Here is a 26,148-nt window from a genome sequence, read left to right on the forward strand (position 1 = left end):
TTTTTCTTTCTATTATCTTCTCTTTATTCACAAATTATGTTTCACATTTTTTTAAGATATTAATTTTTAATTTTTAGGGCGAGTCTCAATGTCAATTATGGTTAGAATCACCACATTGTCGTGTTGTGGCAATCGGATCTGTGTATAATGATAATAGTGTTACTATACACTCCAGACCATTGCTTGCTGATCACTTAAAGGTGACTATAACTATTCCAATAGAAAATGATGCTGAGTTGCCAGTGCAAATAGAAGATGAGGATATATTCACGATTTTTGATGCCGTTGGAACTTATGTGGCTTGGCCTTCAAAGCTCATTAAGTTACAGGTATAATAATTGATGGTTCTTTAAAATCATTCATGTTTTCTTACGGCCTTACCAATCCATTTTACATCTTGTAGTCCTCAAAATTTAAAGAAGTTGTAAAAAAGCCAATCAAAGCGAAAGAAAAGCCATCGAAAGGATCTACCTCTGTGACTAAGGCAAGGAAGACCAGCACAGAATCTACTCAGTTGAAATATCCTCATCAAAATGCACTTGAAATGATTATGCGGACAACATTGAAAAATGAGATTCGTGAAGTAGAATTTGAAAAGGAGATTTATGGTGAAATAATTAGCGAAAAATTAGCAGCTGAAAATATTAACGAGATTCTGACCAAGGATTGGCTACAAACAACACAAATTAGTTTATACATCAGGTACTTTCTCAATTTTATTACTTATTGTGGTATTTATTTAATTTTAGTTGTGAATGATTCTATTTTTTTTTCATTTTAGGTACTTATATCATACTTTTGTGGTGCCGGGCTCATTGATAACAAAATTTTCATTTATTAGCCCGCACAACACTAGTACCTACAGTGTTGAGTACCATTCTCAAAAGATTACTGATGCATTCAAAGTCAAAGGCAAAAGAAACATGTTATTTTTAGCTCCTCACAATCCAGGGTAAATTGTTATTATTGTTTATTTTTAACTTTAGTTGATATTTTAGTTAATGAACTATTTTATTTTTTCAGGCAACATTGGGTGCTTGTTTGTATCAATCCATTCGTCCCTGTGATTTATTATCTTGATTCATTAAGAGATAGTGACTTTAAGAACTACAAATCTATGAGGATATTATTTAATCAGTAAGTTTTTAGTTCTATATTCTTTATATATGTTTATTATAATAATTAATTTTTACTTGGTATGCTTAATCATTATATAATAGGGCTGTAGCACGTTATCGAGGAGGTGAAGGTCTCCCTCCAAACACCGAAAGACCTGATCCTGTTGAGTTTTATTCTTAGAAAAGAATAAAGGTTTGTATTATTTTCTTAATAAAACAAGTTGGTACATATCTAAATGATTGTTTGATTGATATTTTATGTTTGTTATTCTGAATATGTTGTTCTGGATTGATGTAGAATTTTTGGAAAATTCTGAAACTTCCAAGTTATAGGGGAGACTCTGCCGGATTTTCGACAGCAAATACTTGTATCATATATATAACTTCATCACTGAAGTATTTTAAATTAAGTTAGAATTTATTTCTACCATATAAATGACATCTTTTATTGTTTTATAGGTACCTACCCAATTACAAGGTTGGGAGTGTGGATACTATGTTATGAAGTTTATGAGAGAAGTAATCACACAACAAGAGTTGATCATTCCTGAAAATGTAAGTCAAAAGCTTTGAAATTAAGTTAATATAATATTAATTACTTATATATTGCTTTCATATCTTGTGTAGTATTTTGTTGGAGCAAGATATTCGCATTTTACTATGGAGCAAATAGAAGATTTAGTTGAAGAATGGTCAGAATATATTATTGGCTGTTTGTGATAGGAAGTTAGATTTCAATATTAAAAAAATAACAATAGTTTCATTTGTTAGGCTTGTTAGAAATTAAACTAGGTTAGTTGGAAAATTGAAATTGTTGTATCAGTTTCAAATTTTTTTCTTGTATATAAAATTTTTATGTTGACATTATTTTTAAATTAGTTTTTGATATTATGATTTGCCATTATTAAAGATATTTAAAAGGAGAAATTTAAAAAATTTAATTTAAAAAAAATAAATATAATATACGGGAGCGCTCATTTGAAGAGCGCTCCTGTAAAGAAACTTACGGGAGCGCTCTTTTAAAGAGCGCTCTGGTAAGTTCAATACAGGAGCGCTCTTGTAAAGAGCGCTCCGGTAAGGTTACATATGGGAGCGCTCCTATAGAGAGCGCTCCGGTATGCATCAGCTAAAGCGCTCCCATACATGACGCGCTATTACGGGAGCGCTTTTCTAAAAGCGCTCTTGTATCGCTTACATAAAAAAGCGCTCCTGTAAATTTCGGAGCGCTTGATACGGGAGCGCTTCAAAAGCGCTCCCTAAGGTAAAAAAAAAGCGCTCCTGTAAGCTTATTTTGTAGTAGTGACCGTTGTTGCTGTCGTTGGTTTCACTTCTATATTAATTATTAAGATATATATATATATATATATATGGACTCAATCAAGTAATCAGCTTTTAATTTCATTATAAAGTATTTTAGAATCCTTTCTATTGTTTAGATGTATCATGATTTTTAGTTCACCCATCATGATCATTATTTAACTGCGAGTTCCACGTCACTGACGAGAACGAGGAATTCTACCGTTTTGTCACCTTTGCATATGCCCATTAAGTTACATTGGGATATACTCTCTTTATCTCAAATTATAAGATAATTTTAAAGAAAATTTATCACCTCAAAATATAAAACACTTTAAAAATATTAAGGTTTTATTAAATAAACTTATTTCAATATTATCATTTCTCTCTCTCTATTTAATACTGATTAAGTATAAATTTAAGGTTATTAAATGAAGAATATCTTTGAAAGTTTATATTTTTGTTTTTAAAAAATAAGATTATCAAGTATATTTAATGAGTTTTATTGATATGTAAAATTTTATCTAAAGGTGTCTTACAATTTTGGGGGGAAAGGAGTAATATAATATTAAATAAATATAAAAAATCATGCTAATATTAATCATGTAAAACATGTTAATCAAACAAGTTTTTATGTTTTTTGTTCCCAAAATATATTTTACAGAATATCAATTTTCAGAATAATAAAACAAAAATAGTTCCAAACAAGTCCATAAATAATTTAAAAGATATTTTTTTTATTTTAAAACAATATTTTAAGTAACATTCCTTTCTCTCAATTCAAACATGGTTATTATTTTTCATATAACTACCCAATATTTCACTATTTAGTACATGATCATATCTTAAACAAGATTTTTTTCTAAAAGGAGAATACTTATGTGCAATTAAAGAAAATGAATTTCTCAAAAAAAATATTTTTTCACTTTCATTTAAAATCATCTATTCATATAATAAATGACAATCTAATTGATAAGTATTTAGCTCATAATCTATTAGGTAATATCACTATTGATGTAATAACCTTATTGGTATTTTTTTATTAAAAAATATAAGGCATTTTTAATCAAATTTTAATCCCAATAAAGTAGTTAATTATCTTCAAACTAACATCATCTTTTCATATTTACCTTTATTTAATAGGGTGTTTCACTTTAAAATAAATATAAAGTGATTTATTTATTATGAGTACTTGCAGTAAAAAAATATTAGTTATACCTTGAAATACTAAAAAATGTCTTACATCTAACTTTTTGAAAAAATACCTTAAATTTTTTAACGAATGGTGTAACATCATGAAAATTAATTTCCAAATTAATTAACTTAATAAAGGGTAATTAAGTAAATTTAATTGTAATTAGATTTAAGGATGGTTAGAGAAGGTTAATAAACCTATTAGGCCTTAACTATATCTTTTAGATTGGGTTTAGAGTGAAATTGGGCTACTGAGGCCCAATTAAAATACGAATTTGCTCTCTCTGTACCATCCACTGTGATAGATGGCTCGTGTGCCACAATAGATAGTCAATTTTTTTTTATTAAATCACACATACCAACATTCAAAAATAGAAAGAAAAAATGAAGAGAGACGGAGAGCATTCATGTAGCTCTATTAGGGCATGAGTTCTTTGGCTTTTTAGGAGAATATTTAGAGCCTTTAATTATTTCAAATAAGTTTTCTAAGTTCCATCCTTCCTTCCCCTTCCTTTTCAGCTAGAATTTTCTGTGGGAAGGTGATTTTCAGATGTTGGAGGCTTTGGGTCCAAACTCATTGCTTAAATATAACTACTAGAAATTGTTTGAGTTATCTAAACCTAAAAATGATGGTGTGGTGTGTCCATGAGAGGGTTCTTATTTATGGACAAAAATGAGTAGTTAAAATGTAATAAATTGATTGTTGATGTTGTTGGAAGCTATTAATGGTGATTGTTAGGTGTGATGAAGTTAGTTAGAGCTAATGAAAGCTAATACACCTAATAGCTATGAGTAAATACAAAAGGTTGTGATTGATGGGTAATTAAAGTATTGAAATTGGAAGTTGCAAGTGTGCAATTAGTGATATTAATGATGGATAGTATTGTTAATTATAGATTAACCACTTGGAACATCATTTGAGCTTGGTATTAGCTTGGGTAACTAGTTGCGATTAAGAGTAATCTTTGACTTCTCAAAAATTTAAGGTAATCAGGAGAAATCTAACTTGTACCTTTGCTCATTTGATTGATTATAGAGTTTTATGAACTTAATTTGAACATGTTCTAGTTTAAGCACAAAACCCTGAAACACAAAAAAAATACAAGAACAAAAAGAAAGGGATGAAATTTATGATGAAAATAAAAAATAAATGAAATACACAATGGAATCATGATCAAGGATAAGATCCTCTAGAGCACCTGTCTCTAGAAACCCCAACCTTTGAAGACACCACAAGAGTTGATCACGTTCTTGATCATATATGTTTCTCACACAAGATGCTACCACAAAATACTAAGACTCACAAGAGTTATAAACTCTAAAATAAATAATTTTATTCAATCTCTCTTCTATTTACAAGAGGCAGCATGTCTAATATATATAGGCTCATAGAGAAGATTATTTTCTAAAATTAAAACCTTAATTTTCTAATACTAAAAGGAGAAATAAAATAATATAAAATAAAGGAAAAAATATTTAGCCACATAATTTAAGAGATGTGATCCTAAAATTATGGGATTATAAAACTTAAAAATTAAAAATAATATAATTAATTCTAATATTTGACTAGACTTAAAATATAAAAATATGACTAGTTTTACTCTATAAGAAAGGGAGTCAAGTCAAAGGACCACTAAAATAGAAAATAATTAAGGAGACAATCAATGAATCATAAAGGACTCAAAATCATGCCACTCTTGCCTTCTTTACTTGGATTTCATGCCTCCTTACTTGCAAGAGACTCTACTTATAGTCTTCCTTACATTGAACTAAGGTTTGTACTTTTTGGGCTTAACTCTTTGTGAATTTAGATCTTAAGTACATTATACACGCCTAGATGCTCTCTTTTATGCTTTAGAGGAGTTTCTCAATGCTCTCCAAGCTTTTGGACTTCTTTCACAAGACTAAACAATGCTTGTTTTATGGCTTTAGTTAAGGCTCTTATCATTGAATCTTCAATATATTATAAAAAGTCTTTAGGCATATTACATTGAAAGTATTGGGCTCCTTGCTCCTTACCTTAGACTCCTTTTATGGCACCATACTCATGATTACCATCCTCAAGCGTCATTGCCATTAATGCTATGTCATTCGTGTCATGAGGTTCATCAGTACCATTAGCTATTTCACTAAAAGAGTTTTTTTTATGGATATTTAGATTACTTCAATTGAATGTCAAATAGAGATTTGGGTTGACTCGAGAGTTTGGCCCCAAGTATATTAAATTGATAGTTGTTGTTGTCGCTTGCTCTGTAAGGCACTTCGGTGCATGGTACAGAAAGGAATTGGCCACAGCACAATTCCTTTCAATTGTGGTGGATCCCTCTATTTGTGAAATTTTGATATTTTTAACTTTATTTTGAAGTATTTTATGTATAATTGGTATCCCATACATCCGTATATTTTACAACTCTGATTTAAAATAGTCTTCTCTTTATTCTAAAGTGTTTATATTATCTAAACTTGAGATCCTACCTTTGTTACTTTTATGACACAAAATAAGTTTGATTAATTGAATTTTCAAGGAGTTTAAATTACTTGTTTTTAGACCATTCTACTATGACAGAACTTATTTTACCATAGTAGTATGCATTTAATTTATAATTTATTGGTTTCAAACATTTTAACCACAATAGACCTTTGAAATAGTCTTTTTTCCTACTATGGTTACCTATATAAATGCAATTAAAGTATGGTAATATTGTAATGGTAATCAATTGGGTTAGTCTCATATTACCATGGTGGTTTTGGTTAAGTTGTTGGGGTAATAAGGCCAACATACAAAAGGAGTATATGATTTATGAATATCTTTATAATCGCTATTTAAATTTGAAGACATGCTCTAGTCTTAATAAGCTCCAACATTCTCTCTCTTCCTTCTCTCTCTTACTCTTCATCTTTCTTTCCTTTCTCTCATTACCTTTCTCCTCTCCATTATCTTCCTTGGATTTGACGTATTAGGCCTTAAATTTGCTTGTATGTTTTATGATGGAATTGATAGCAATTTCTATATGAGGTATAAGGGAGATATTGTAGTTCAAAAGAAGCTAGATTTTGCTACATCAAACATTGTTTTATTTTTGAAAGGGGTTTACTCATCTTTCATTTAGATACATATCTTGAGTAAGAGCCAAAATTCAAGTGAACTTAATTCCTTCCTGTAATGAGATTTCTAAAAGTTGCTACAAAAGTTGTAAAAATTAGAATTTGCTATTACTAAGCTATGAATATTTATAGTCGCAAAATTATGAACTTTGAATTGTGAAGAATTGAATGTAGATATTTGGACTTTTAGTTATAAATTTGTGAACCTTAGCAAAATGTCAATTCTAAACCTTTTCTTGTTAAGGTATATACTTTTACTTGTAAATATTTGAACTTGTACTTGTGAATATTAGGACCTTTACTTGTAAATTTATGAACTTTGCTAATTTGTGAAGCTTACCATTTTCTACGAGCGTGAAATTATCTAGATCTAATATAAAAGTTCTTATTATTTCAATGAAAGCATGTTGTTATTTATGAAGTTTATGTTGTACAAATGTTGCGATTGTGCAGATGTTTAGGTGTGCCATAAAAATGGATATTGTGTTATTAATAAATGAACCTTATTATATTATATATGTACTTTGTATAATAACTTGAGAAATTTGTACAAATATTCAACTTAACTATACAGATCATGTGAAATAAATGAACATTGTGTTGCTAATAAATGAATATTTTTCACGTTATATCTGAACTTTTTATTGTTCATAAGCTTGAGAAGCGTACAAATGTTCAACTTAGCTACATGGATCGTTAAACTAAATGGATATTGTGTTGTTAATAAATGAACATTTTTATATCATATACAAATTTTTTATTGTTCAAAAACCTAAAAAATGTACAAATGTTCAACTTAAATATAGGGTAAAGGGCAAAAATATCTATAAAGTGGTCAGCCAGGGACACTCAGTATCCTAAAGTGAGGAAAATGACATAAATACTCATAACTTTATATAAGTGGGTGTAAAAGTAACCAAACCATTAACTTTGACTTAACACTGTTAACTTTGACTATTAAATATTGATTATACATGTCACGTGTCAGTCCTTGCTAACGTGGACTAATAAAAAGGCAAAAATACCCATAAAGTCATCGGCTAGGAACAAAAATACCTATAACATTATCATAATTAGTCCAAAAATGACCAATCCATCAAATCTCTTAAATGCTGATTGTTTAGTTGACACCTAAACAGAAGTTGATTATTTTTTTGTTGATGTGGAAAAAATATTCCTAAATAAATTTTTACAAATGTTGATCAATCATCGTATGATACCCATAATGTTACTTTAGTAAGTGCAATAGTAACTAATCCGTCAAAATTCCTGTAACATGGTTTCTTTCTATTGCCACATATCTTGCCCCTTCCCTCCCTTCCTCTTCACTTATTTTTCTTATATGCAAAAATCTAATATTCAACATAGTGAGATAGGTTGTATATAATTGAAGATCAAGATTGAGCACACCTCCTATGTCACTTTACTTTAAGAACATCATTATAACCTTAAGCAATTTCATTCATGATAGGTTTAAAATTTTCAAATAGTTTTTGCTACTGTTGTAAAAAAATAAGCAATTTAATTTAATATTCAATCAAAACAACATTTTCTCACATGATATTTATATAATGATCGATTAACTTCTAGAGAATTTTATCTAGGGATATTTTTTGTCCACATTAGCAAAAAAATGGTCAACTTCTGCTTAGATGTTAGCTAAACAGTCAATATTTAACGATTTGATTGATTGATCACTTTTGTACCAACTTTGATAACGTTATGGGTATTTTTCCTCCTAATTGATGACTTCATGGATATTTTTACCCCTTTATTAATCCACATCAGCAAAGACTAATACGTGACATACACAGTTAGCATTTAACATTCAAAGTTAATGACATTAGGTTAAAGTTAACGATTTGATCACCTTTGTACCTATTCATGCAACATTATGGGTATTTATACCCTTTTCCTCATTGTAAGATACTGAGTGCCCTTGACTAATTACTTTATAAATATTTTTGCTCTTTTACCATTAAATATATGAACCATGTGAAATAAATAGAGATTGTGTTGTTAATAAATAAACCTTTTTATGTTATATATGAATTTTTTGTTGTTCATAAACCTATAAAACATACAAATGTTTAATTTAACCACATGGACCATGTGAAATAAATAAACATTATGTTGTTAATAAGTATATATTTTCATGTGATATACAACTTTTTGTTGTTCATAAACTTGAAAAGCATATAAATGTTCAACTTAACCACATAGATGTGAAATAAATGAACATTATGTTATTAATAAATCAAGATTTTCATGTTATATACGAATTTTCCATTGTTTATAAATGTGAAAAACGTGCAAATGTTCATTGCAAATAATTTTATTTGCACCATAATGTCTGTCATACGTCCATTTACCAAAAAACAATTCCATGTACAAAAAACCAACTTAAGATAGTATGGACACAATATTAGGGGAATACTAATCACATTCTAATGATTCATCCTATTATTTTTTTACCTTTAATTTCTATTGGGAGTGGAGGGGCACTTGACATTATGGGAATGCTCCATTAGCCAGTACAAAATATCACACCTGAATTAGTTTATACTTCTGCACAAATTAACAAAGTTCATAAATTTACAAGTAAAGGTACTAATCAGTAATCAGGGGCGGACCTACTTGTACCTTGAAGGGACAACTTCATTGCAATTTTCATGCTTGATGATGTATTGCTATTGGTGTGCTAAAGCGTGTGGAGTCCCACCCCTTCTTCAATAAAAAGATTACTCCCTGGAAACATATATAATTTCTTATACTGTATGTATATCAAACAAAAATATACTCCTTCCATTTAAAAATATAAGCCATTTTTCATGAGATAAAATGTTAAAAATATGAGACATTTTAGATTTTTCAATGTGCGATTAATAATTTTTTTCAAATATACCCTTAATTATGGGAGTGTAATTAATAGAATTTTGTAATTGAGATACTCTATTAGATAAGGGTAGACATATAATATTAGTGTTTTTTTACCAGGTTAACATTAGTTTAACTGCATGGAGCATGTAATTTTTTTAAGTTTCTATTATATGTATAACAAATATACTAGGACTTAACTTTATTTTTTATTTTAAAAAAACTATATAATTCTAAATGATTCTTATCTTATGATGTTTTTCATATTATAAAAGTATTTTAACATAATTTTTATTCTAAATATAATTTTTTTCAAAAAAAATATCACTATATATAATAACTTCTTTTTTTTTTAAATTTAGCCCCCCAACCCTTCTGTTCCGGTTCCACCCTTGGTGCTAATATTCATAAGTATATGTTTAAATATTTACAAGTAACAGTCTATAGCTTGACAAGCAAAGGTTTAGAGTTGACGTCTTGCCATAGTTTATAAATTTATAACTAAAAGTTCAAATATTTACAAGTATAGATTCAATTTTTTCACAATTCAAAATTTAGAATTTTTTGATTGTAGATATTCATAACTCAATGATAACAAACTCTAATTTTTACAACTTCTATAGTAGTTTTCAAAAATCCCACCGTAAGAAGAAATTGAGTTTACTTAAATTTTGGCTCCTACTCAAAATATGCATTTAATTGAAAGATGACTTAACTCCTTTCAAAAGTGAAACAATGATTGATGCTGCAAAATCCACCTTCCTTCAAACAACATATCTCCCATATGCCTCATTTAGAAATTACTATCAATTCTATGATAAAATATACGAGCAAATTTAATGCCTTGTGAGTCAAATTTAAGAAAGATGACGAAGAGAAGAAAGGTAAAGAGAGAAGCAAGAGAAAAAAGAGGAAGATGAAGAGTAAGAGAGAGAAGGAAGAGATAGGAAGAGGAGAGAAGGAAGAGGAGATCGACATCGAACACTAATTAGTTTTGGGAGGGGCAAATGGGTCTTTTTTGGCTAAAACATATTTGCATCAAAGGTCTTTGGACTTGCAGAGTAAATTCAGAATTCACTAGGCCTTAACGGCAAATTTCTCTAATTTGGGGACCCTAGGTGCAACTCTCTCAAAAAAGCGTGCTCACTCCCTCGTTTTGCACTCTAATCCGTTAAAAGGTGTATTGGGCTGGGCTAGATTAAGTATTGAGTGATGTTGAGCCTCATTCAGTGCGATTTAATTGGAATTATCACCTACTCAAGACAGATGGTTGGGCCGATTCCTATATGATAGTTTGAATAGAATTATAAACTGGCCCAAGGAAGGCCTTTGGAAAATGGAACCACATTACCGCACCATAAACGATGTGACCGTATTTTAAAAAATATATATATATATTGGAAAAGAAACAATTTGTATTTTAAAATATTTCAACTACGATTTTTAATATTTTTTGGATAAATTATATAATTTATTAATTAATAATTAATATAAACATGTCAATTACACACATTATCCAGAATCCAAAATTATTAATGCAAAACCATTTTTGTAGGATAAAACAGGGTGCTCTATCCGTTTTGTTATATTTATTTTCTAGTAAAAAAGTATTTCATATTCCAATTCTTTTTTTTAGAATTTTAAAATATTATTTAATATTTAATAAAATTTTCCCACTTTATTTTTGAAACAAGTTATTATTTAATATTATAACATTTTTAGAAATGATAAACAAATTTAATAAAATATACCATATTTTTATAATATTATTAATAATAATTTATTATAGAATAAATAATATATAAAAACTCCACATATCTTAATTTAATTAAAAATATATATTAAATATATTAAAGAGTCTTTTGTAAATAAAACTTATGTTGTAGATTCAAATCAAGTAAATAGTTCAACATTTATTATATTTTATATTATAATTTATTTATTATATTTGTTAATGATATAGTGTTATATATTAATGATAAATTTGTTATAAATTTTTAATGATAAGTTTTTTACATGTCAATAATAAATTATTTGTTTATTACTAACAAATCTTTTTTATATCAATGCCAATGTGCTATATTTTCAAAAAGTTGATTCATATTTTTTAAGTATAAGATTTTTTTTTTCAGCAAGTGCACCAATTTATCCTATATTAAATATATTTTTATGATATTAAATATATAAAATTAAATATATATACTCCATTCATTTAAAAATGTAAGGTATTTTTAATCAAATTTTATCCTTTAATAAAATTATTACCTACTTTTAAACTAACTTTATCTTTTCATAATTACTCCTATTAAATACCCTACAATAAATATAAAATTATTATTAATAGGGACACTTAAAAAAAGTAATAATTACATCTTAAAAAATTAAAAATATTTTATATTTATTAACTTTTAATTTTTTATAAAATATTTTATATTTTTAAAAGAAGGAGTATAAAATTTTTATATATTTTTTATGTATCATTACTGGATAAAATATACAAAAAAAAAAAAACGAGGAATATTATTTGGATGAAACAACGAAACGAGGATGGTCACCTTTCGTAGTCTCAACGGGCATGGACTGGGAAGTGAGGATGTGATAATTCAAAAGCCTCATGAGAGCCGCTATGAGAAGTGCTATACGGCTCCAGCCCCTGCACCTTCTGCTTCCCACGTATTGCCTCGAGGAATCGTCAAAGTTCATTTCTCTTTCTCTATTTAATTCCTGCAGTCCTGCTAAACCCCTCCTCAGAGCCAAAACCCTTGGGTTTCTGAGCTACGCATCAATGGCCACGAGCTCGCCGTTGCGCCATCAAGTAAGGGACAGGATTGAACTGTCCGATACGGAGAAGAAGATCTTCGATAGGCTTCTGTGTACCCTTCGACGGTTCGGTTTTCAGACTCAGCTTCGAGTTGCTGGTGGATGGGTTCGGGACAAGGTCTGTTGATCAACTGGGGTGTTTTTCTTGTAATGGTGGTTAATTGAATTGTTGAAAGTTTACCATTATTGGGTGCTTGTTTGCTTTGCAGCTTCTGGGAAAAGATTGCTATGATATTGATATCGCTCTCGACAATATGATGGGCACTGAATTTGTAGATAAGGTCAGGGAGTACTTGTTGTCAGTGGGTGAAGATGCGCAAGGAGTATGTGTTATTGAGAGGTGTGTATAAACTTCACTGTAATTTCTATTTTCTCTCTGATGTGTTTTCCTTGAATGAGTAACTCTCACGACTAAGGATTTTGAATATCAATTACTCCCTTCGCTCTTATTTATAAATCATATTTTAAAAGGTCTATCTAGACTTTTTATAAGTCAGTTTTTTAGGTCATATTTGAAAAAATATTTTAAAATTGCCTTTCATGAGGGAAAAAGTAACATGATATTAGTTTTTAAATTTATTATATTAGAACATATTTGAAATTTTATACACTTTTATTTCTTGTACATTTTTGGTATCGGTATTGATGAGATTAATAGAAATGACTTGTAAAGAGGATTGGAGGAGTATATTGGTAAAGGGGGATTCCTTTGGTGGTTGGTATTGCCACTATTGTACTAGATCATTTTTACATCGAACTTCAACTTTTGCAGTAACCCGGAGCAATCCAAACACTTGGAAACAGCAAGGATGCGCCTGTTCGATATTTGGATTGATTTTGTGAACTTGAGGAGTGAGGAGTATGCTGAAAACAGCCGCATTCCTACCAAGGTATGTTATTAGTAGTTCTTCTGTTTTCAAATAGATCATTTGTTCTGATAGGATTTCAAGTTTGCTTTGTATGCTTAGTTTGGCTTGGAAATGAAAGTGAAAATTTGCGCTTTTATTCTCATAATTAGTTACCTGCTTTAACTAAAAGTTGTTTTCATGTGCGATTGTTCCCTTCTTTCTTCTTTTGCTTGGTGCTAAGTGTATGCTTTGCAAAGATAAACATGTATTCTAGAAATCGTTTTAAATGCACAGTATCCAAGTCAAATGCTAGGATTAAAGTTTATTTAATGTCCAACAGCAAAGATTTGGCACTGCTGAAGAAGATGCGTATAGGAGGGACTTGACTATAAACAGGTATCTTTCTTTACTTAAAATAGTATATGTTTGATGCACATGGCATGACAAGATTAACAATAATAAGATCCAGTTCCTTCTATTTATCTGCTGGTTACATGGGCATTTATATTCATTTTGCTTCTGCTTTAATTGTGGAGGATAGTCTCATATATAGTTGCGCTTGACAGCTTATTCTACAATATTAACACTGACTCAGTTGAAGATTTTACTAAAAGAGGTGAGAACAGATCATATTTCCCAAATTTGTTGTTTAGAGATGCTCAATTCCATTTATCTGTCAATCTGATTTTCTTTTCGGTGCCCTGCAGGGATCTCTGACCTGAGATCTGGAAAGATAGTGACTCCTTTGCCTCCAAAGGAAACCTTTCTGGATGATCCTTTAAGAGTTCTTCGAACCATTCGTTTTGGTATGGCAAAATTTTCATGATGTGTTTGTTACTGCCTGTAGACATCGACTCATCATATTATTGTTCTTAAATTTTCTTATTTGAGTTAAGCTTGTTAATTAGTTTATCCTTTTCCGGTAAAAGGTACCTGCATTGCTTGTGTACCATGCTTTGTTAGTGGAGGAAGCCCTTCCCACTCTTAGTCTGGACTGATTAAATTCTCAATTCTTGTAATTCCTGGCTTCTTTAGCAGAGACATTTTTACTAGTTCATATAATTTGGAAACAGGGTATATTCCTACCTGTTATGTTGGGGAATAAACGGATAGAGTTGCTTAATAAAGGAATAGAACCTAGCTTTAGGCTGCAAGGCATTGCTTTTTTGGTGCAAAGTTTCAAAGTTTAAGTTCCATATCCTTAGGTTTTGTTGGGGAGTTTATGATGGAATAGAATGAAAGAAGGTCATGTCATTCTATATTATTTGGGAGTTCAATGAGGGCATGAAGGGAGTCACTAGTGGAATGTAATGACTGGCTTCTTTACTATATAACCTTATAATTAGAATATGATTCTAGCAGGCTTTTAGCCAAGGAGGATGTAGTTGTATTTGTACCTGATGTCTATTCCATCCCATCTTTGATCCCTTAATCTGGAGGGACATGGAAATTGGGAGTCTGGATGATGAGCAGTGGTCTTGGAGGTCATCCATTGCCACTCCACTCCATCCTTAAAAAAATCTTCCAAACATTGGCCTGACCTACTTTAGCTATTTCGTTCTGTTATATTTCATCCCCATCCTTTTATCCACGCACCATTAGTTCTTGACACTATCCCATGAACTTCTTGTCTGTTTGCTTCTGCTTATATTTTGATTGCTATCTCTTTAATTGATGGACATTTTTTATTATCATTTTAGGTGCTAGATTTGATTTTACTCTTGACGAAGACCTGAAGAGAGCTGCAGCATGTGATGAAGTGAAAGGAGCACTGGCTGCTAAAATAAGCAGAGAGCGAATTGGAACAGAAGTACTTTTGCTATCTTGCATTTTTCCTTCTTTTGATTCTTTGAAATTCTATCTGGATTTCTTATAGAAAATTCCTCTTATTTATTATCTATACTGCAAAGGTAGTTATTTATACTTTTTTGGTCTCAATCTTGTAGATTGATCTAATGATTTCTGGAAACCAACCTGTCAAAGCAATGACTTACATATGTGATCTGACATTATTTTGGGTTGTCTTCAGTTTTCCTCCTGAGTTTGAGCCTCCCATTGCTGATGGATGTGACAGGTCTAGTTTATAAAATGGAGACCAGCATTTATTCTTTTATCATGTTTTTAAATTTTGTATATTAAGATTAAGATATTGGTGAAAAATATAGGTAGCTTAGATGCCACATGACAATACACAACTATCATTTTTCATCTAGACTAAAATAAAATTGTGGTGAAATCTGTTGAAGCCTGACTGATATGATAATGAAGTGGTGAAAACTGAAGACCCTATACCTGTCTATGGACATGAAGCAGTTGGAATGACTTACAATAAGATTATCCTTCTTCAATGTCTCAATATTTCAAGTTCCATGGAGGTTTGGATTTTTTTGGCTGGTCATGTTGATCAATTAATAATTCTTCTTTATTCAGGCATTGCATTACTTACATGGATGCTGCATGGAATCTGATCCATTTAGTTGGAGAATCAACCTTTACTGTAAGTAATGGTCTAATTAACCATTTTTACCCACTATTCTTGATTTATTCATTATCCTAGTAAATAGGGAGTTGTATTCAAGTTCATTCCTTTTCCTATTAGGTTTTCATGATAGTAAACAGTGTTTTCTGTGTGTTTTAGGATGAACAGAGGAGATTAACCCTGTATGCTGCTTTATTTCTCCCCCTGAGAAGTACCAGTTACAAAGATAAGAAAGCTAAGGAGGTCCTTGCCTCTTCTTGTTTGATGTTGTGCTATAGTGACCAGTAATGCTGAGATGAAAAATCTATTTCTTAAGGCATGCTGAATTGTTCATGTAGCATAACCTGTTGAAGTGTATATTGCACTTGCAACTTGTTCTTTTTCTCATGGTCTCTAATGATTTCACTTAGTATTACTTTTCTTCTTGCAGCTACTGTTTCAAGTAAATTGCTTGTTTGGTTGACTAATATGTTTTTAATTGCAGATTCCTGTTGTCAATCATATCATCCGGGAGTCTCTCAAGAGAAAAGCTAAAGATGCAGAGAAGGTCAGTTCTTATCTCTACCGAGTAAATGCTGAAGAACCATATCTGTTATAGCTTGCAACTGTAATGACAATTAGTTTAGTTTATCACAATTCTGGCTAATATTTGAATTATTTCATTTGTTTGTCTTTGTTCTTCTTGCTGCAGGTGCTTGATTTACACCAAGCATCATATAAATTACTGTCATTAATCCCTCATCTTGCATTGAATGAGGATGTCAATCTAGATGTTGATTGGATGAGGGATTTGGCTGATGTGCCTGTATCTTCTAGGCTCCGTGTACTGACAGGTACAACATTGTTGCTAGCTTGAGACGGCATCAGCATTTTGAAATTTCTTGAGCAGCTGTTGAATATAAGCCTCAGTTAATGCCTCGTCATTTGGGTGATAGTTTCTTATGATGATGTTATGTTCTAGTTTTGGCTGAGTATGTGGATTTCTTGTGCAATGCAAGGCATGTTTTTCTTGTTCCCCACCCTCCTTTTTAGCCCCCGATTTGCACAATATTTAAGGAATATTTTTCCTCACGTGTGTGGCATATGATACGACATATGATTTGGGTGAGTTGGCTGGGATTTTGTATATGTAGAGTGCTAATGTGCCGAATGGTTGGGCATGTCAAAAATTAGCAAAAAATTGAAAGATTGATAACATGAGCTAACTGTAAATTCTAAAACTATTAGGACCTAATTACAAATTTTAAACAATAGACAATAGAAACCTAGTTCAAAATTCAAAATTGAGTTGAGCTGTAGGCACTAAAGAACAATTTTAACCATGAAATTATAAGGACTTAACAGGATGTGACAGCATGCTCATTCTTCTCTTGCATTTCTGAAGGCTAAGCTTTTATCTTACCTCTGAGCATTTTTGCAGGGTTTCTTTTAAGAGAACTTAAAGAATATTGGCGAGTTGCACTCTTTATATCCACATTAATACATCCCGTTGACGTTGATGACGCCAAGGATGAGCACTTGCAGCTGTGCAAACGAAGAGATCTATTCAAGACTCTAGAGAATTCCATAACCAAACTCGGTGAGCTAAGTGCCTTCTCTGTTCATTCTGCTATATGTGCTTATCTGGCAGTCTTAATATTTCCTATCTCCTTTGCATTAATCTTTTGAGGTTACAGATTCTCATGTATAGCAATTTTGTGGAAATTTGACTGTGAGCCCTATAGATTATACGTTGGGTAGTTCATATTCGTATTCATGGCTTACTTGAGGGTGCCCAAATGATAGAACCTTAATGATTCATGGACAATCAAGTGTTTCCCTGTGTCTGCAAACCATTTTGATTATTGTTCCTCTTCTTTTATGTTTAACCTCTTCAATACATGTCTCTAATGTCTGAACGTGAATAAGTGATAGATTGTTTATATTGTACAGTGCAAATGCACTAAAAAACATACTGGATTATGATTTAAGTATCAACACATGTTTGGTGAGTTGTAGGTCTGGAAAATATTTGGGGCATTAAACCATTGGTCAACGGAAAGGAAGTTATGAGTGCCTTGCAGCTTAAAGGAGGACCACTTGTTAAGGAGTGGGTAAGCCATTATGCTGCTACAATATTGTCCGACACTGTTCAAGCATGCTTGTGCAATTTCACTCACGGAGGTCTTTTGCTTCTGTATTCATTTTTGGCTTACAGCTTGACAAGGCAATGGCTTGGCAACTAGCACATCCTTCTGGAACTGCAGAGGAATGCATTGATTGGTTGAAGCAAAGCAATTCTAAGCGTGTGAAGAGGGAGTGAATTTCATTTAGGTCCTTGATCATCTTCCTCTGCAGTCTGTTGATTCAATTGCTGAGACTGAGATAACACGCTAAAGGAACCAAAGTCCAAAGCCAAGATATTTGCCTGGTGCAGATACAATTGACACACACACACACACACTATATGGTATTAAGTAGGGCAAGAGCGAGATCAACTTCATGTTGATGGGGCCTTAAAAATGTACCACATCGAACTTGTTATTGTCATTTGTCAATACAGAATAAGAAGATTTATTTATTTATTTATTTTATTCTGTAACAGGGGTTACTATGTAGATTGTAATGTGAGGCAAGAATAATCGAATAGGACTCTAGGGTTTTGTTAGCTTGTTAGGCTTAGAATTGGTTTCAGAGATGATGTTTCATGATAAACTAGGTGTTTTGCATTCTCACCTTGAAAATCATTGACAAAATTTATCATTTAATTCTTATAGTTTATCTTCACTTTAAATGTAGTCCTTATATTTATCACCTAAGTATTAAAAATTAGATCCATCATTTAATGGTCAGGACTTTGATTAACTTAGTGCTGTGTTTAATAAATTTGGAGTGCATATTTGAATCACCTTTATGATTCAAATTGTTTGCAAATCTTCAGATAAGCTTATATTTTTCATTACTATTGAGCTGGGCAAGAAATTAAATTTGACCAAAAATTAATATTATGTAAATATCATGAATAATTTCAATTTTTGAGACCTTTTGGAAATTTTTCATTAGTAAATATGACCCTTTTGCTATAATAAATTAAGACTAATTAAGATCTCAAGATTGAACTATAAAAATCACTTATTTTGAAGAAGCAACAAGTTAGTAAATGTAACACATGGTTACAATAATAATCTAGGCATTCCCAATCTAGATTTTATTAGAAAACACTTTAAATTTGTAAAATTAAGATAGTCAAATCAAATGAAAGATGGAAAAAAATATATTAATGCTCTCTCATTCCAATTTAAAATTAGGTTTAAAGTCGCTATTATTGATTAAAATTAAAAATAACTCATACTTTGTTTAGTCTTTAATATAAGACGATATTTAGAACTTTTGTTTTTTGCCCTAAATATAAAAAAATTAGAATAATTAACATATTTTCAATTTTATTTATTATATATTTATTATTATTTGAATTTCTAAACAATAATTTAAAAGAAGAATAAAATTAAAAAAGTCATATATTTTCTTTACAATTTCAAATTATAGCATGAAATTGTTAATTTCTTTTTATAGTAAAGACCAGAATAATATTGATTAATTATCCTGTTATATTTTCAAAAATATTTAATTAAACAATTAAAAATTCATTATTATCCTCTATCAATTATATACTCCCTGCATTTAAAAATATAAGATATTTTTTGAGGAGTTAGATGTTTAAAAATTTTTCAAGATGTAATTATTATTTTTTTAAAGGTATCCCTATTAATAATAATTTTATATTTATTTTAGGATATTTAATAGAAATAAATATAAAAAAATTAATTATTTTATTAATAAATAAAATTTAATTAAAAATATTTTATATTTTTTAATGAATCAATATCAATAACATCTAAACAGAATAAGATATACTTTGACTGACCAAAAGAGGGAAAAACAGAAACAGAAACACGTACGTGCAGAAAGCGACCAAACTCGCAGAAGCAAAGAAGGAAGGTAGCTGAATTGTGTAGTGAAGTATAAACGGGCGAAGAAAGGCAAGGCAAAGAGAGATAAAGAACGTAAACAAACCTTGTCATTACCATTTGGATCAATGATGAAGCATGGACTAGCATTAGCGCTTCTTTTGGTTTCCTTTTTCATCTTAAATTCCTTATCGTTTTCTTCAGTTCAGCCTTTCTCGGTGGACGGCACGGTATTGCAATTGGATGAATCCAACTTCGATTCCGCCATATCGACGTTCGATCGTATCTTGGTTGACTTCTACGCTCCATGGTGTGGTCACTGCCAGCGTCTCTCTCCCGAGGTACGTATTCATCTCTCCTTACTTTCTAATACGCACTTCGAATAATTGCTGTGGATAGCTCGAAGGCGTTTGACAGTATTTAACCATTCCTGTTTCACCTTTGGGTTTGAGAAAGCTCATAAAAATAATGTCCTCTTTTCACTTTAAGCTAAATAAGATGATTTGAGGAGGGATATGATGTAATTAACCCTTTAATACTAAAGCGTTTGGCATTCCAAGGATCATGACATTAAGCCCATCGCGTACCACATTGGAATTCTTCTTTAAACGTGGAGCTTGATAGACAATGATAGAGATGATGGAAGGACCGAATCAGATGATTAGCTTTGAATTGGTTCAAGGTAGAGTGTTAAACTGACATCAGAAATCCTAAAATATTCCTTCCGGTTGAAAAATGGCATAACTTGAACCTGAATAATTCCTTGTGCCCTCCTAGTTAAATTAAAGGAAAGGAAGAAAAACAAAATGGTTTGAGCCATGCTGAAGTATATTTTTTCTTCCTCGTTATCGCCCTAATAAGATGACAACAGAGCAAACATCCATATATAATATTTATCATAAATGCCAGACACAAGGTGCCAAGTTATTAAATTTTGTCAATGACTTGATAACTTGATAAGCTTAAGATCTTCTCATAGATCAAGATTTTTCTGCAAAAAGGGTATTAAAGTTGTAATATAACACAGCAAATTTATGTTTGTCTTCTCTTATGTTTCATCAAGTGAGTAGGATGAAATATCTTATTTGTTACTTTGCAGCTAGATGCAGCTGCACCTGTGCTTGCAGCCTTAAAAGAACCCATAGTCATTGCAAAAGTTGATGCAGACAAGTTTTCCCGTCTTGCAAAAAAATTTGATGTTGAGTATGTTTCTTTTAGCCTTTATATTTCTTGTTGAGACATATTTATTTCAAAGTGATACTAATGTTGTTTACCCATTCTAGTTTCCATTGAAATATGAAATGTCTATCATGTTTCTCTCCTTTTCCTGGCCCCCATTCATTTTATCATCTTTTGAAATGAAAATTTATTTTTAGAGGGAATTAGTTTAGAATTTTGAATCTTTCCCTGCTGGAAATGAACTTATGCTAAGCTTTTATTCTGTGATGTAGTGCTTATCCTTCCCTTATGCTGTTTGTACATGGTGTACCCACAGACTATCGTGGACCAAGGAAAGCAGATCTTCTAGTTCGTTATCTAAAGAAGTTTGCTTCTCCAGATGTGACCATTCTTGATTCAGATTCTGCTATTAATAACTTTGTTGAAGCATCCGGCGCTTTATTCCCCATATTTATAGGTTTTGGGTTGAGTAGTTCTATGATCGAAAAGTCATCCATGAAGTATAAGAAAAATGCATGGTTTTCCGTGGCAAAGGATTTCTCAGAGGATGTCATGGGATTGTATCATTTTGATAGGGTTCCTGCTTTGGTTTCCATTAATCAGGATTACAATGAGCGTAGCACTGTTTATGGCCCCTTCGAAGGTTGGTTTATACTTACTTAGATATTAAATAGGGAGAATGACATGTGAGGCCCTCTTTAACATGTTAAGGTTCAGCTTTTAACAACAACATATATGTATTTTCACAAGACAATATCCAATGCAAAACTGATAGGCCCTAATTGCGATAAATTCCCTTGAAAAGGCCTTAATTGTCATTCTCCCTATTAAATATTGCTTCCCTTGTGCATTTCTTCATGCCACTGCATTGAATTTTACAATTCCTTGTGTATTTGCTGGAATCTGTTTCTCTGTTTATGATAAGTTGAATATTTTGTTCCTTATAATAGTTTTTTTTAGAAAGGAGGTCATTATGTTCCACTTATTGGTTAAAAATAAAGATGAAGAACATCCTTCAAAATATAAGAGTAAAAGAGCAGCAGAGTGTTAAATCCTAGGTTATTCTTCGATTTTTCCCACTTCTATGTTGTCATGATGGTACATGTTTACTTCCAAACAATATCTGAGTGATGAAGCCAATATATTATATATATTTGAAAGGTTTTGCTACTTCCGTGGAAACCAACATGGCCATTGTGAGTTTATCAACACGTACTAATATATACCATGACATCGCATGTTGTAACGCATTTCCTCTGTCCTTCAGTTTTATTATTTTAAATGCCTCAACTTTGATACGTCATTTTAATTTTTCTTGGTAATGTTCTCGTCTCAAAATCAGAGAAGTCTTTGGAAGATTTTGTGAAACAAAACCTGATTCCTTTAGTGGCGCCTGTATCCTTTGACACACTAACGTTGATGAAAAGTGATGGGAGGAAAATTATCTTAACAATTTTTGAGGATGAGGATGAAGAAAGATCAAAGAAATTCATTAAACTATTGAAGAAGGCTGCATCTACAAACCGTGACTTAATATTTGGTTGTGTTGGTGTTAATCGGCTGGAAGATTTTGCTGAAAAATTTGACCTCAATAAGTTACCAAAAATGGTTATTTGGGATGGAAGCGATGAGTACCTATCTGTAAGTTAATAAACCTTGAAATAGTTTCTATTACGTCATTTTCATTCTGATTTAATCTCGCTAATGATATTTAGTTACTCCCTTTGTCTTACTTAAGAGGTATACCCTTGTCTCTTGCATGTCTTATCAACATCGATATGTTATACACATATGCATGTCTATATTTAAGAGGAGAAAAAACATAAAACTTCATATTGTTGTATGCTCAGGTTCTTTGATTATATATTGGGTATTTGATGTGAATAGTGGTATTTGAGTTATCCTACTATCAGATACAAGAAATTCAAGATCCGTATCCCTATAGCTTATGGCAGTTAAAATTCATGCATGGCGTACTCACAACTGAAGATGATGTGTTGGGTTCCTGAGTATTTTACAGTCCTATGACCCTGGTATTCCAGATATAGGTATCCATGACCTGGGATGTCTTACTGATACCAGGATGGGAATGTTGGGGCACCAACTGCCTCCATGATGTTTATGGCTACAAGGTTTTATGTTTTTTCCATCCCCAGTCTCATGATGGTTTGGTGATACTTGGTCCTCAAGATATGTAATTAAACTAAATGGGAGCTACACTGTCTGCTGACCAAAAGCATGAATGAGATGATTCTAGCTTGTGAATCAGCACTGGGGACGTCAGGGAAATAAAAGCTACAAGACTTGTAGAGAAATTGCTTTGTATTGTGCATGATAATAATGATTTGCCCCCTTGTATACTGTCAATGTTATGAGCTCAAGTTTAAAGAAAAAGTTTATTCCCAAAAATTAGCCTGTGGGATAAAAGAGTTCCTTGAACTTATAAGCCACAATTATCTTAAGAGGCTCCTTGACATGGGACTTATAACACTGAGACCCTGTTTGAAAGCTGTCATCCCTAGTGGTTTCACTCCATGGCAGTTTATTCGACTTCTTGCCAGTTAGAATCCTCTGTGGGTCGCCCTTTCCATGACATTGTCTTTTTAATGATAACGCCGATGTTATGAGCACATTTCCATAAGCAAAACTTATCTCAAAAGACTAGTCTATTGGGTGAGAAAGTTTCTTAAACTCATAAATCACACTTATCTTGCGAGGCTCCTAACGTGAGACTTATAACACAATATGTCCTTTTCCATTTGGAATTTTCAGATATCTTTTACCCCTTAATTCATGCACAGGATCAGTTGATTTCCCTTGTGTTGTTTCCACTATCTAACTTCTTTCCCACGGTACACAATGACATGAAATGTTTCTATGTTTAAAATCTTCTGGTAGATTTTTTTCTTTCTGCATTAAAATTTTCTCAAGAGGGAAACCAAAACAGTTTTTATGATCTTTAGGTTACTGGTTCAGAAAGCATTGATGAGGTGGATCAGGAAACTCAAATCAGGAAATTAGTAGAAGGATACAGGGAAGGCAGAACCACACAGAGAAGACTCAGTGGCCCATCGCTGATGCGGGCGATGAAAAAATCTCCTGCCATCAAAATCTTGTTTGTCTTTGTTGCTGTGATTGTAATATTGATGCTTCTTCTTCTTATCTTTTATGAAGGAGATGATGAGTTCCAGAAGTTACAAAGTGAAGACCAGGTTGATCATGCTAGCAGCTCTGCCTTAGAAGCTGAAAGCAAGGAGTATAAACCTGAAGACAAGGAAGATTAAATTAACAATTCATTGACATCATAATTACGCCTAGCTACTTTGGAATTAAAATAGTTCTTCGTATCAGGTAGATTTATTGGATGCAGTTTCATAATTTTTTTGTTTAGTCCGGGAAAATTCTGCACCTGTAGATGTATTCAGGTAGCTTTTTCCTTCAATGTGGGTTTAGTTATTCACTTATTCTCAGATGTTTTAGAGATTAGGTCATGTTTGCTTGCTAGAATATAATGAAATAGTATGGATTGAAAAAATAAAGACAAAAATGAACTCAATTACCCTTCTCTCCATAGTAAGCATAATAAAACTCAATAATATATATTACAAATGTGAATCATTACACCCTTTAAAAATCTCATGAATCATGATTCCTAATCTTATGAACTAAATTATCCTCCTTTTTTATGAATGTACTCACTTTTTTTTTATTATCATATTTTTACCTTATTTGTTTTGATCCATTCCATTTCATTTTATTCTAATAAGCAAACATGATTTAAAACTATCAATTTTACTGATGATTATTTATTACTCGCTACATTACTTTTTACAAGACAATTCTTACAATTTTGGTGTTCCTTTTTAATTATAAGAGGAATTGTAAAATCTAGGCAATAATTAATATACTTTCTCCAAAAATGCTCTTGAAGAAAGGTACTTTTAATTAATTAAGAGAGAAATTGGAGGAGAGGGAATAGAGTATTTCATAAGGAGTATTTGTAAAAAGATGATGTTTTAAAAGCATCAATCAATTTTCCTGTTTAGCATCATTAATGTATAATTCAATATGGTACTACAGTTTAACTTGTTAATTAGTTGATTTGGATAAAAAAATTGTTTTTATGGTTAACAAGGTTTGGATTGAAGTTAACTTGAAAATTGAAATGGTTTTTTAAAAATTGGATGAGTATGAATCTAATATAAAATAAAGACTTAAAAACCTTTAAAAATGAGAAAACAACTTAAAAAAATAGACTCCTCAAAAAGTCAACTTTATTTTTTAGTCCTTCCCAACTATATTATATAATTTGGGACTATTTTTCTAAAAAGATATTGATATGTATGGGTGTAAATATAGATACTTTCGAGTAGGGATGAGTTGGTCAATTTGGTGTTGAAACAAGCAAGACCAATCAACCAAATAGCACTGATCATTTGAACCAAATTGCACTGAATTTTGATGGTTCAATTTGGTTAATTCCATATTGAGATTCACAATGTGCTCTTTGAACTTATGTTATACTCCTTCTGTTCAAAAATATAAGATATTTTTAATCGAATTTCATCACTTAATAAAGTAGTTACCAGTTTTTAAATTAACATTATCTTTTCATATATACTCCTATTTAATAGGGCATTTCATAAGAAGCACTTTAAAAAAATACAATAATTACACCTTAAACCACTAAAAATACTTTATTTTTGAATGAATAGAATATCTATTCTTTTGACCGATATATTTAAAAAAATTAAAAAAATCCTTACAATGAGTATCATAGACATTCCAAACCATATACATACACATATATAAGGTTATAGGGTATCTCCCCCCCCCCATTCATTATTCACCTAGAAGTGTCTTGTATTATAAATTTATATGTGATGTAATTTTTCTTTTCAACATTAGGCACTCTATTACTTAAAAAAGTTAATTTTAATCATTAGTTGACCTAAAAATTATAAAAATTACCCATAAAATTACCATAAACTACCAAGAATGTGAATGGATCTTTTAACCCTATTTATATACTCCCTCCATTTAAAAATGTAAAGCATTTTTAATTTTTAAAGGTGTGATTATTACTTTTTTAAAAAGTATCTCTATTGAATAAATTAGTTTATATTTGTTATGGGATAAAACACCTTATTAAATAAGGGTAAATGTGAAACGATAATGTTAGTTTGAAAATAAGTAATTACTTTATTGGATGTGAAATTCAGTTAAAAATATCTTATATTTTTAAATGGATAGAGTATATGTAAGCACGTGCACACAAAAAAAGA

General features: G+C 31.0%; 2 protein-coding genes across 2 annotated transcripts; both read left to right on the plus strand.

Moving 5' to 3' along the window:
• Window positions 1–12,142: 12,142 nt before the first annotated feature.
• On the plus strand, window positions 12,143–18,490 carry LOC129315392 (tRNA nucleotidyltransferase cca2). The gene is made up of 15 exons (XM_054959043.1): window positions 12,143–12,528; window positions 12,620–12,750; window positions 13,183–13,300; window positions 13,599–13,654; window positions 13,825–13,874; window positions 13,966–14,064; window positions 14,959–15,068; window positions 15,205–15,332; window positions 15,689–15,755; window positions 15,897–15,980; window positions 16,222–16,284; window positions 16,429–16,570; window positions 17,158–17,316; window positions 17,736–17,830; window positions 17,935–18,490. Exons 1-15 carry the CDS (start codon window positions 12,205–12,207, stop codon window positions 18,037–18,039), a joined length of 1,731 nt encoding a protein of 576 aa, XP_054815018.1. The 5' UTR covers window positions 12,143–12,204; the 3' UTR covers window positions 18,040–18,490.
• Window positions 18,491–19,668: 1,178 nt separating this feature from the next.
• LOC129315398 (protein disulfide-isomerase 5-2-like) lies at window positions 19,669–24,327 on the plus strand. The gene is made up of 5 exons (XM_054959055.1): window positions 19,669–20,025; window positions 20,784–20,887; window positions 21,136–21,506; window positions 22,206–22,504; window positions 23,827–24,327. The coding sequence occupies exons 1-5, from the start codon at window positions 19,813–19,815 to the stop codon at window positions 24,145–24,147; spliced, it is 1,308 nt and encodes a 435-aa protein (XP_054815030.1). The 5' UTR covers window positions 19,669–19,812; the 3' UTR covers window positions 24,148–24,327.
• Window positions 24,328–26,148: the final 1,821 nt, after the last annotated feature.

The sequence above is a fragment of the Prosopis cineraria genome, unplaced genomic scaffold (assembly GCF_029017545.1).
Source record: "Prosopis cineraria cultivar Desert tree isolate PC_DT_omini unplaced genomic scaffold, ASM2901754v1 PC1, whole genome shotgun sequence".
Taxonomy (NCBI): Eukaryota; Viridiplantae; Streptophyta; class Magnoliopsida; order Fabales; family Fabaceae; genus Prosopis; species Prosopis cineraria.

Coding starts and splice junctions, on each gene's coding strand:
- LOC129315392 (XM_054959043.1), top strand. CDS start 12,205: ATGAGAGCCGCTATGAGAAGTGCTATACGGCTCCAGCCCCTGCACCTT. Junction 15,333..15,688: donor ATTGCTGATGGATGTGACAG/GTCTAGTTTATA, acceptor TTCTTTATTCAG/GCATTGCATTACTTACATGG. Junction 17,831..17,934: donor GACCACTTGTTAAGGAGTGG/GTAAGCCATTAT, acceptor TTTGGCTTACAG/CTTGACAAGGCAATGGCTTG.
- LOC129315398 (XM_054959055.1), top strand. CDS start 19,813: ATGATGAAGCATGGACTAGCATTAGCGCTTCTTTTGGTTTCCTTTTTC. Junction 20,888..21,135: donor GCAAAAAAATTTGATGTTGA/GTATGTTTCTTT, acceptor TCTGTGATGTAG/TGCTTATCCTTCCCTTATGC. Junction 22,505..23,826: donor GAAGCGATGAGTACCTATCT/GTAAGTTAATAA, acceptor TATGATCTTTAG/GTTACTGGTTCAGAAAGCAT.